The sequence below is a fragment of the Natrix helvetica genome, assembly GCF_964273705.1.
Source record: "Natrix helvetica genome assembly, chromosome: 4".
Classification (NCBI taxonomy): domain Eukaryota; kingdom Metazoa; phylum Chordata; class Lepidosauria; order Squamata; family Natricidae; genus Natrix; species Natrix helvetica.
Genome location: NC_138550.1, coordinates 135324254 through 135337583, shown reverse-complemented (window position 1 = coordinate 135337583; position 13330 = coordinate 135324254). Strand labels below are relative to the sequence as shown.

The 13330-nt window shown below is 36.0% G+C and overlaps 1 protein-coding gene across 2 annotated transcripts in view; it reads left to right on the top strand.

Annotated features, from left to right (window-relative positions):
* Nucleotides 1-9696, top strand: part of JPH1 (junctophilin 1) — a 59729-nt gene extending 50033 nt beyond the window's left edge. For both annotated transcript variants that reach the window (XR_014175384.1, XM_081953016.1), the window contains 2 exons: nucleotides 7203-7298; nucleotides 7463-9696. Coding sequence is in view for 1 of the 2 variants with exons in the window: in XM_081953016.1 (XP_081809142.1) it covers nucleotides 7203-7283 (81 nt within the window). In the remaining variant the exon portion in view is untranslated. The remainder of the gene's footprint in view (nucleotides 1-7202; nucleotides 7299-7462) is intronic.
* The last annotated feature ends 3634 nt before the right edge of the window (nucleotides 9697-13330 follow it).

Below are 13330 nucleotides of genomic sequence, written 5' to 3'. Positions count from 1 at the left end.
GTAGCCTTCAAATGTTTGTAGGGTTGCTATAGAGAAAAAGAAGTGGGCAGAACCAGTGAGTTAAAACTTCAAGGAATATTAAAATTTCAGACTATGTATCAGGAAATTCCTGATTGTGGGAAATATCAGTCAGTGGAAAAAGTTGCTGCATGAGCTAAGAATTAAAGTGGCATCTCCTTACTTGGAGGTCTTCAAACAGGCCGGATAATCAATTGTCAGAGTTACTCTAGTCTAGTACATTCTGCCCTGACAGAATTTCCCTCTGCCTTTCTTATACCAAAGAGAATCAGTGCAGTCTTGAGTGTCTTTCTTGTTGCATCTTCCCTTCCTGGGCTAAATTAATCTTCACTTAATCGCTATTACCTTCCTTCTTCAAGGTTAGCTGCTTACTCGTGTATACTGCCAGGGTTGTAAAAAGAACATCTTACCAGAAACATAATCACAAAGTTCACTATCTAAAACAAGGGAAATAAAGCCTTAGTAAATGTGAAATGTTTGGGAATAAAGTATTTTGAATGATTTGGGCTCAGTCAAACAAAATATATTTGGAGAAAAATCAATGAAGCATTTGAAAAAAAGAAATACCTTGCCAGCCATTAAACTTGAGGGTAGCTTTATTATTCTTTTGCGGTTTGTGACAGCAGATGGCAGAGAAACTATTGTGTAGATAGAAAATGGATTCAATTAAATATCAAAGTATTCTAAGAGGAAGAAATTGAAAGTGGAAAAGTTTAGATATTTCAGTAAATAACCATAAACAATTACCAAGAAAAAAAAAGACTTTGGAATAGTTTCAGAGTTCTCAAACTTGAATATTATTTAAAAACTCTTGTGAGCAGATTTCAGATATAACAGTGCATGAAAGGAATCCTATGAATATTTTAGGGCTAGAAATGTTTTTCTTTCCCAATCGCCCTTGCAGAAAAGAGAGATCGGAGAAAAGGGTATTACAAGATAATAAGCAGGTACACAATGGGGAACATAATGAAGTGCTTCAGTGTTTTGAATTTTTAAAGGTATAAAATACCTTTACAGAGATGGTCTTCAACTTACAACCATTCAACTAGCAACTAAGTTATAATAGTGCTTTAAAAAGTTACTTATGACTGATCCTCGTACTTACAACTGTCACAGTGTTTCCATGGTCATATGATCATTATCTGGACACTGGGACCAGTTCACATTGACCTTGGTTGTAGCATCCCAGGATCACATGATCACTATTTGTGAGCAACATCAATGGGAAAATCAGGAAAGGTCACAAATCACAATTGTGGGTTGTAAAATCAAGTGTGGTCACAGGATGCCTCATTTAACAACTGCATCACTGTTTCTGTTCCACATTAGTCAAGAACTACCTGCAATAGTTAAAATACACATATAGTTTAATGAGGTTAGGAGTTATTAGCCATGCTAATAAATATAAATAAATAAATAAAAAAATGAGAGATAGAGAGAGATGTACATACACACATACATATATACATATGCATATTTTACCAAAGGTTATTCTCAGACGTGAACAGCATTGTGAAAATCATATTTATGCACATACATCATAAATAAGATGCCAGCTTAGTAGAATAATTGAATTACTGTATGTACGTTTGTGTTGACAATCTGAATGTAATATTTTTACTAAGAAGAGTGAAAAAAACAAGGATTTTGAACTAGCTGTCAAAGAGATTTATGTGATTTGCTATATATGTGATCTAATCAGAGAGCTGTATATTTGTATTTGCCTTCTTGCCTCCTTTTTGAAATATTAAAAGATCATAAGTGTTACAGCTTTGCTTATTTCAAGCAAAGGAGAATTTCAGTATTAGTGCATAATGGGCATATCGATCACACAAACACCAATTTCATTATTTTCAACAATTCATATCCACTCAGTATCTCGTTGATGCAGTGTTTTTTTTACAATGCTGTTTGCAATTTTTTCCCGAAGACCATTTCAGCTGTAAGAAGAAAGCAATTATCTTCGTCCTACCTCTTCTAGAGTCTAGAGACCATTTCAGTTTAAAAAAAAAAGTCTATCCCATTTGCTACACGTCAGTAGAAAGAATGGCAAAAAAACAAACCCTACAGGAGATAAAATCCAATGAGCTGTTATATTTATAAAATATGAAGAGCTCTCTTTCTCTCCTCCTCCTCCTCCCTCTCTATTTCTCTCTCTCCCCACTCCCTCCTTTTCTCTCTCCCCTCCTCTCTGCCAATAAAATTACCAGTAAGAAAGAGAACCGTCTAATAAGTTAGACCATTACAACTAATCCTTCCAGCCCACAATATCATTAAAAGAGATCTTTCCAAGGCTAACTCCTTATTTGGATTACTAATGCAGATCATTGAGAAATTTATTAAAATAATAAAAATGTGCCTGTTGGTTTAAGAATACACATGATATTGAAAATTATGTGCATATATGGAATGGAAAACTGATTAATGAATGTAGAGAAAACAGTAAATAATGGAATGCAAATGAAATGCTTAGCAAATGATTCAATAATGAGGAATGACTGATAAAAGTGTCTGTAAAGCCTTCTTAGTTGTCTGAAATATTTACTGATAAGGGCATAAAGAATGCTTCTGATCATGTTAGGGGTGTATCAGTAGGGAATATGAAGAGATATGTGCTTTTATATGCAGATGACCCAGCTTGTGTACTGAGAATCTAAATGATTTTCAGCAAATATTAGACAATATGATGGAACAGGAATATGGCTCTGAAATTCATATATCCAAAACCAGGGTAATTACGTTTGACAGGGAAAAATGCTGTGAATAATTCCGTGTGTATGTGTGTTGTGTGTCAACCCCTTGTATGCCCAAATATGGGAGGGAGCACACTGCTTCCCTTTTCTGTCTTTCGGCTCACTCCAGGAGACCACCAGCCTGGGTTCAATTCCCAGTAAGGGTATGGCTACCTGATGAGAGCTAAATAGCTTGAAATAGATCTATACTAGTCTTCCTTTATTTATTTATCAGCACAAATGCAACACACACACACACACACATACACACACACACACACACACACATATAGTAAAAAAAATGATGGCAGACAGATGGGAAACATAAGTTTAATAAATAAATCAATAGTTTACTTTTGTAAAAATGTTTAATAAAGATAGAAAAATGGGGAATTACTGTACTCTAAAGAGATTAAAATGGCTGTGCATAAGAATAAATTATTTTCTGTTTAGAAGTGAAAGATGCCTGCATAAAACTTAATAAGTTGAATGCAGTAGGAATCTGGTACTTGAGGTTGTGGTAACACAAAAGATAGGATCAAGAATGAATGGGTCCTGGATTAATGTGGTTTGAATGAATGACCAGTATAAAATGGAATGTTGAGATGATTTGGTCATATCAAGAGGATCCAATTGCAAAACAAATGCATGATGGAAGAGGTACAGGAAGACACTGGAAATCATAGGTACATTTAATATCCTCTAAAAGACAGAAGGAGCCTATGAATGTCATGGAAGTTATAGATACATAGATTGAATGAATGATGTTATTATAAACTAATTTTACCTATTTCCCCCTTGCCTCATGCCTTTCTTTGTCTTAACTAGTTCTTTTTTGCATTCTGCAAAATGTTAATTTTCTTGAAAGAGGACAGCATGATGTATGTATTTCAGATCCCAGATACACAATGATCAAACATCAAAGATGAGCTAAGCATAGCCCTTCAGAGCCTTCATAAATAGTGAGATTCTGTTTATAAAATACACCTGCAACTAAAATCAACAAGAAAACTGTTCTTTCTTAACTGACCCTCTTTTAATATATACGATAGTTCAGAAGTGGGTTGCAAATCCCAGTGCTACCAGTTCGCTCATGCTGGCGTGTGTCACTTCTGAGCGTGCGCAAAAGCATCCAGGTGGATGGGTGGAGCCTCCCGCTGCTGCCACTACCAGTTCGCCCAATCCAGGCTGAACCGGGAGCAACCCACCTCTGCAATAGTTCCTACCAGCCAACATATCATAATGCCTGATAGAAAAGTTAAATGTTGTATTTTTCTCTTTTGTACACCTTAAGCTTACTGTTACACAAGGACAATTCTCCAGGCATGAATAAAGCTTTTCTATTATAGCTTCCTTATAAACACCTGCTCCAATCAGTCACTGAAAGCAGAGACTAATTTTGCCTTTTTCTATTTTAAGCCATAGCTGATCACTAAGCCCTTATTTATGGTGCTTCACCCTAAAGCATTCTGGAGTCACACTGTTAATGTTTTAAAAGACGCAAGTTGAGCTGCACTTCGGATTTTATCACAGAGCACTTTGTTTGCAGTTTTTTTTATTGTTTAAAGCACCTCCAATTATATGAGTATCTTTTTCTGTTCTTCCTGATGTGTGAAGCATTCCTTTTATTTTTCTTCTTGATTTATGAGTTATATTTCTATTTCAGCTGAACCAAAGGGCTTTCAAACTTTTTTGAAGCAAGTGTCATACTTGAACAATTCACCACAGGCCATAATTTGGAAATATAGGAAGAGTAAAACAAAGAAGGAAACAATGAGGAAATTACTAAATTTGAAGTTGCTCTAGCAAGGCAAGAGTTTAATTAGATATAATTAAATTATAATTAAATGTATTAAAGCATGGAGGTATTGCTTCCCGTGTTTTTAATTTTCTTTTAATAATGTAGTTTGGAGTTTTAGACGAGCCTCGCCCAAGACTTTCAGGAGCCTTATATCAAGCGTTTACTATCATCAGCAGTACTGACATTATGTACTAGGAATGTGACAAAAATTACCATTAAAAGAGAATGTCTATAGCTCAGGGTTGAATTGTGGAATCCCTGGGACACTCCGAGCTGGATTGTTTGCTTGTTGACATTTCATTACCCAACTAGGTAACATCAACAAACGGCAAACTCTAAACGTACACTGACATTACCTAGTTAGATAACAAAATATCCATAAGCAAATAGCAAAATTCAGAAAGCATCAAAAACAACCATCTTTAAATTGTCTATTTTGTATATCCTCAAACAGAGGTCATGGATAATGCTAAGTTTAGGCTGAAACGTGTATTATGGATATCATTAAATGTTATAGAGACTGATTTATATTTTGCCAAAGCCAGTTGGACTTATGACAGCTTATAATACTCACTTAAAATATATTATACCAATAAAATATCTACTGTATAATAACATACAGGTAAGTCCTCAGTGTACAACCACAATTGATCCCAACATTTCTATTGGTAAATAAGACAGTTGTTAAGTGAGTTTTGTTCCATTTTATGACCTTTCTTGTCACAGTTGTTAAGTTAATCATTGCAGTTATTAAGTTAGTAAATATTAATAAAGTTAGATGTTAAGTAAATCTGGCTTTCCCATTGAGTTTGCTTGTCAGAAGGTCACAAAAAGTCTGCATGATACCAGCATACTGCAGCGGTCATAAATATGAGCCAGTTGTCAAGAATCTGAATTTTGATCACTTGACGATGGAGATGCTACAACAGTCATAAATGTGAAAAACAGTTATAAATCTCTCTTTTTCAGTGCCTTTGTAACTTTGAATGGCCACTAAATGAACTGTTGTAAGTTGAGGACTACCTGTAACACTAAAATCCATAACCAAATAACAGTAATCAATAACAAATACTGTCCTAAATGAATGAATGGATTTTATCATTTTATCAGAACCATAATATGAAACACCATTCTTCAAAAGAGTTTGTTATGTGCTATGGAGATGTATGTGCCAGTGTCAGCTACCTTTATGAATAGCATGGGAATATTTCATAATAATGAAACGGTTAACATGAATAAAATCTGGAAAAGCAGAGATATTGATATAAATACAAACAGCAAGTTAGTTAGAGCCATAGTCTTTCCTATAATGATGTATGGGTTTGAGAGATGGACACTAAGAAAAAAAGAATTGATACTTTGAACTGTGGTGCTGGCATAAATTATTGCATGTACCATGGACAGGCAGAATAACTAAGAGAAGAGTTGTTAAATTATATAAAACTGGACACATCCCTAGACGCTAAAATCATAAAACGACGTCTGATTTATTTTGGCCATGTCATGTGTGCAAATTCGTTGGAGAAGGCAATGATGCTAGTAATAGTTAAATGGAACAAGAAGAAGGGCAAGGAAAGAACATGCCAGCTTGATAACATCAAATCTGATACAAAGTTGAACGTCAACAATTGAGAAGCTGTGCTTGATAGGATAGCATGGAGAGCACTTGCCTATAAAGTCACCAAGAGTCGGATGCAACTAAATGGTTAAAACAGCATCAATGGCATAATAAACACCAGAATAACAGAAATGAAAGTTAGATGATACTTAGTTCTTTGAAGCTATTTCTGTTAATTGTAATGAAACTACGTTGTATTTGTAAGATAAGCTCTTCGGAATACAAATCTATATTAGAACAAATGTCAGTATTGTGAAGGAATTCAGTTTCTTTAGATAACACACCTGAATCATAAGAATTTTCTTTCTCTTCAGAAATAAACTTATAACCAGAATTGGAGTCTGTCCACTTGCAGAATTGCAGAATGTAAAATATGATAAGTATATAAGTACAGTAAGCTTCCCTACCTCCATCTTTTTCTCTAAGCTCTCATTAACATCTAAGTTTGTTGGGTACAGGTGTCTTCCCCATCTGATGCCATCTGTATGTGTTGCTGAGTAAGGATATGGAGTTGAAGTTCAACACATTTGGTTGGGAACAGATTGGGGAAAATTGGACTACTTTATTAAGAGCTGCCAGTTCAGAAGGCCAGCATTTAGTTATGATACATGCCTTTTCCAAAATCTTTTGCTTTAATATTTGTAGAGATAAATAGTTTGATGTTGATAGACATAAAAGCATCTGGAAATCATACTTTTATTTACATCTACAATTTAAACTGTTTGAAGTTATAGAGCTATTCATTCTTTTCACAGCATTTCCTGATTTCCTAAGGAAAAAACATAATTCAAATGACACTATCATAGTTATATACTTTATATACCGTACATGTAACAGAGAGATTGTAGCTTTTTGGACATCTCAGAAAATAAATGTAATGTGATTTTTTAAACAGGAGCAAGTCTTTCGATTTCAAAGTCTTTCGTTTTTCAAAGGTTCTAAGGTCCACAAGTGCTTTAATTCTGTCATAATAATTTGAAGAATTTTATTTACTTTGTAAATGTAATCACATCTATTTTTTTCCCATTTTTAGGGTCCTAATTCAATCATGATTGTCATGGTAATGCTCTTGAATGTTGGCTTAGCCATTCTTTTTGTCCATTTCCTAACTTGATTGGAATTAAGAAAGGTAAGAATGCTCTTGTACTTCCCATACGGAAATTCTACCCTTCCCCAATATTTTTCCTTTTTAAAACGATTTGTAAACTTTCATGTCTCCCCAATTTAATTTTGGCTATGCCTGGATGTGATTCAACATAGTTACTTAATGATATAACTGTTTTGATCCTTCAGTGAAGTCATGACAACTAGTGGCGTAAGCCCACAGTTCTCAGCAGTTGTGTCATCAGCCTTTTTAATGGCACGAGTCATGTTCAGACACAGGGAAGGAGGCATGGAATTAGGATGGGACATGAGAAATGTGGAAACTTGGAAAATTCAGCCCAAAGGCTTTTGAGGTCCTCTGAAAGCTGAAGCAAGCAGCCACTGTTGGGGGAAAAAATCATCATCATATACACCAGCTTTCTGAAGCACTCCAACAAATAAAGTGTGTTGGTTACTCCATCTGTTTGAACAGAGAGTGTAACTAAACTGGAAATGTACGGAGCTGCACATTTGTTGATGGAACCGAACAGCTGCCTTACTATTTTGCTGTCTGATGTTTTTGGTGGGGGAGATGGGAAAGTGACTGCCAGAGGAATGTGTTCAGAGGATTCTGTTGCTGTGGAAGAGATTCCAATATTCACTCCTATCTCATTAGAAGAAATAGTTAGCAGCATCACTCACCAGTCTTATTCCATTACCTGCTGCTTTTAAAATCTCTGCCATTTTCTGGGAGATTGCATTTCATTTGCTTATGCATGATTTCTGCTCACTTGCTATTTATTTAAAGCCTTTGTACAGCAGTAATATAATAATGTTGACCAGCCTGGAAAACTTCACTGGTTTTTAACCTGTATTGGAGAAAACAAATAAAGCCTGTGCTATAAGCACAGTGAGAATATTTTCTGGCAAGATCTATTTCTACGTAATATTTATTTTAAAATGTAAGATAGAAAAGTCATTTTTCAGGATTAGCAGGCAATACACTATGATGAACTTTAAGCCATAGTTTATATCTTCCTGGTGATGCCAGCAAGTCGGATTATTTAAAATGCTGTAGGGTTTATCAAGCTATAGCAGCATGCTGAATTAGCAAAGTGTGGAGACTTTGAGAAGCAGTTTGCCAGTTAGTCAGCAATGTGAGATTTTGCCCAGTTGCATTCAAATTCTACTAGGATTAAAGCCTTGCCTGATTAGACAGTAAAACCTGTTAATTCAACTTATCATACATAACCATTTTTAAAGCTTACACTTCATGTTGAATACATTCAGGTAGAGCATTTAAATCTTTAACAATGACTCTCAGCTTGATGCCTTTAATGTTGCTAAACAAAGTCTGTCATCTTACCTCAGCCACTCAAAACTTAAGCCTCAAATTTTAATTTGATTCTTTGTGTCAGTTAGATGTACAGTCCTTTGTTTTGATGATGTGATCCATGTTTTATGCTCCCCATTGAAATAAATGTAATAAAGGAGCATGCTTATTTATTTATCAGAAAACTGTACACGGTGTAGATCATTTGGAAAGTCAGCATTTTAATTTGAAATAAAAGGTATAGGACTTGAGTTTTCTTTTATTTTCAGCTCTTAGAAATTATGCTTTTCAATAGATGTTTAATCCTATTGTATATTATTATTAATGATTATTATTACTATTATTTGCATGGTTTAGTAGAAAGGTTTCTCATAATTGCATTAGTTATCACAAAAGGCAGCCAATTCTAACTGAAATGGTTTGGAATAATTCTCAGAAATTGGAGCTGCTTAGTGCAGGAAAATAATATAGTGGCATTTTTTGCAGAAATGGGTTGACAGTCCTGTATTTTGACCAGTATGGAATTGAGAAGAACACAAAAAGGCAGCAAATGAAATGTAACAACTTTTTTTTAAAGAAGCAAAACGTAGTTTACTTATAAAGTTTAGAAAAATATTTCTTCCTTAAGTATCAGAACATTAAATTTTAACAAGTCTTATGTAAACATGCTTATCTACAACAGGCCCCAATTAAGTTGATTATGCTAATTTTGTAACACAATATTACATGTGTATTAAAAATCCAAAAAGTATGGCTTTTGAAAATTTATAAATTAAACATGTCGTTTCCGTTTATAAATATGATTTATAAGCTTTTTTAAGAGTAAAGCTCCAATAAAAAAATGTTAGTATTTTTCTAAAATGTGCATTGCTGTATTTTACATAAAAGGTTATTTATAGTTGGTTGTAATATTGTACACTACATTTTGGACAGCTTATAATCCTGCCAATGTATTTAAATATGTCACTTTTGTCTATTTAAAATTTCTTGCTGTGAATGAACTCTTTTATCTAATGAGCTGCTTTATTTATAATTTCTGGAAACCAAAATGGATAATGTACAGTTTTCATAACTGTATTTGCTCTAATTAAAGAATAGTATTGGTTACAAATGTATCAATGTCCTTTATTTTCTGTCTCTCTCTCTTTATAGCCAGTTAATGTTTTCTGCATTTTCCTTGCTTTTTTTTAAAGGAAAAAACATAAATAATTTACAAATAAAACACATGCATGTTACAAGTTCAACTTTATTGTGGTTATATAGACAATATGCCATACAGTGGGGCCTTGGGTGCTGACCATAATCCATTCCAGGATTTCGGTTGGCACCCAATATGGTCGTGACCAGAAGCAAGACTGACTGCACATGTGTGCACATGCAAAAAATGATGTGGAAGGGGAAATTGCCGTGGCAGGGGAAATCGCTGCAGCTGTGTTTATTCGGCACCCGAGGATGTGTTCGTGACCTGATTGAAACATTTAGCAGATTTTTCTGCTAAAAAAAACTGAATTGTTTTTGGTCTGAGCTCTTCGGGACCTGAGGTTCCACTGTACTACCATATTTTTGGAGTATAAGACGCACCTTTTTCCCTCAAAAAAGAGACTGAAAATCTGGATGCGTCTTATACACTGAATACAGTATTTTGCCTCCTGAAACCCCGCCCCCTTCACCAAAATGGCCATGCAGAGCCTCTGGAAGGCTTTCAGAGAGCTCCTGGGGGCTAAGGAAGGCAGAAATGAGTGAAAAACAGGCCGTGTTTTGCTCAATTTTGCCCCCCATCCCCCAGTACTCTATAAGCCTCCTAAAGGCTATTTATAAACAATTGACCCATTTTGCGAAAAAAGAATTGTTTTTGCTCATTTGGGGGGTACCCCCAGGAGCACTCTGCAAACCCCCTAAAGGCTGTTCATGATGTTTTTGGGGGGGAAAGGGCCATTTTGGGGAGGTTTGCAGAGTGCAAAAACTTTTTTTTTATTTGCCTCTTCAAAACTTTAATACGGTAGGTTCCCTTAGAAATCAATATACGAAGAACAGAAATACAGACTTTTATAATGCTACTTTCCAAAATATAATACTATCTTTTTTCATCACATTTAATGAAGCAAAGCATTGATTCATTGAGTGAATATTATACTTGCTCTATATATCTTCACTCTTTGTCCCGAGGTAAACTTATGAGACAAAACAGAATCTATGTGTAACCTTTTAAATTCTGCCAGAAAAGATGTTTCGAGTGTATAAGAATATGAAGACCTATAACACTTTAAGGCAGCCACATCTTTTCTTGGGAGTGATTGATTGCCTTGCTGCTTCCTACAAATAGACACCTTGGCTGATTATAGACTACATTCCACATTCATTTTATATAGCCGTATCCTATTGTTTTTTAATAGGATAGGGCCTTATAAAATATCTTCCTCCTTTTCAAGATGGGGCACAGTAACAATCAGCACCTGGAATGAGAAGAGAAAAATGTATTGTTCTCCTAGACAAATGAAATGTGCTAAAGGCCGGTAGAGCCTCCAAAGAACTTCATTCTGTGTTGGAGATACACCAGAATTAATAGGCGTATTAATCAAGGAGTTTCTTGAGTGGATAAATAGATTGCCTTCTGATGGAAGTCAAGCAGTGGAGGAAGATTCTGTTTAGGAAAGAGTTTTATTGCTTTTCTTAATCAAAGCACAACACAGAGATCTGCTGATGTGACTACATCTAAGAGAATTAAGCTGAATATTTTTTCTTGATGAGTTTTATTTTTGAAAAGTGCGAAGAACAAGGTTCAACCTTTCCCTTTAGCAGTTCTGATCTATATCAGCCCTTTCTATACTTATGCTAGAATAAAGTTGCATTCTTGTATGGGATGTATTTTACAGTTCCCCTCCTTTCCCTGAAAAAAAATAGGTGAAAAGCCAGTCCAGCCTGTGAAGATAATGTTTGGCATTCTCATTTTTAATGTTTAAAAGGACAGCGATGCTGATTGTGGATGGTGTGTAAAGCGCTTTGTTTTAAACGAGGTCATGAAGTGAGCCTTAGAATAAAGATTAGATTAAATGGTGCACGTTGCTGAGCTTGTTTGTATTGATTGATTACATAAAACATTGGAAAGAAGTACTTCCAACTCAAGAGATTTTCCTACTTTGAAATTATAATATTCCAAAAGAGGTAAGTTTTCAGGTAGATACAGGACATGTTTCACAGCAGCTCATACTTGTTCAGAGTTACAAAACGACCATACAAAACAATTTGTACATGGATCATTTCAGAAAGCTCGAAGACAATTTAATTGTTTAGCTCTACTACCAAAAAACCATCTTGTGTCAAATTATAATTAGGCATGTGTAGAATAATGCAAACTATAGGAGGGTCCTGAAGAAGCTGCTTTTAATTAAAAAAAGCATGATGCCTGATTTTTTCCCCCCTGCACTTAAGTCTACAATTATTTATTATTCTTTTTTCTCATTTCCACATGGCTGATTTTCTGATAATAATTCATAGCTATAGAATTTATTCAGTGCTGGAAGCCACCAAAGGACCATTTATCTTGAAATTTCAGAACTGTCAGATTCTATCTGTTGAAAACTATATGGCAGCGATGGCGAACCTTTTTTGGCTGGCATGCCACAAGTGGAGGGAGCGCAGGGGGATCATGTGCGTGCGTGCCGCACCCATAATGCAATGCACGACCACCCCCCCCCGTGCGCATGCGTGCACAAAAGGCGCTCCCCCCATTTTTACATGCTTTTTTTTGCCCTCCCCAGGCTCCAGAGATTTTATAGGAGCCTGGGGAGGGTGAAAAGAGCCTCCTCCGCCCCCCCGGAGGCCCTCCGGAGGCTTCAGGGATCGCCGGAGGCTTCCTTGAAGCCTTCGGAGCGCTTAAAACGACCCTCTGAGCAAACCGAAAGTTGCTCGGAGGGTCGTTTTAAGCATTCAGAAGGCTTCAGGGAAGCCTCCGGACGGTCCCTGCAGCCTCCGGAGGGCCTCCGAGGGGGGGAGGCTCTTTTCGCCCTCCCCATGCTCCTATAAAGCTTCTGGAACCTGGGGAGGGCGAAAAATGGCTTTTAAAAATGGTGAACTCAGCTGGCCAGTGCGTGCATGCCCTGACAAATGGCTCCGCGTGCCACCTATGTGTGCCATAGGTTCGCCATCACTGCTATATGGCCATGAAAGGTGGGGTATTATGATACTGATATTGGTGTAATGCTTTGTCCCAGAATTTTGTCTCATTAGTCAGTTATACACTGCAAGCAGTGATGAGTTACTAATTTTTTTACTACCGGGTTGGGGGGGGGGGGCGCATTCATGCACACTTGTGATACTTCTGTGCATGCGCAGAAGCAGGTGAGTGGAGCCTCCTACTGCCGCTACTACTGGTTCACCTGATCTGGGCCGAACCGGGAACAACTCACCTCTGACAGCAAGTCATGTAAAGAGCAGAAATTGATAAGTAATAAATTCAAATTTGAGACTATAGAACTCATAAAAATAAGTATTACACAATATTTTTGTCATCTATAACCACCAAGCTGATACATTTTAGAACTCTCCCAGTCATTTTTATTTTCTGCTTTCTATATCAATTAAGTTATGTTTATAAATTCTGATATCAACAAAGTGCAAAGCAGGATGATTGGTTGTACCTTTAAATGAATTCTGATAAAAACAGGAGGAATTTTTGCAGAAACACTTTAGCCAAAATTAGTGGATTATTGAGTTTCTAAATGCTCTGAGAAAAAAGTTCCCAGATG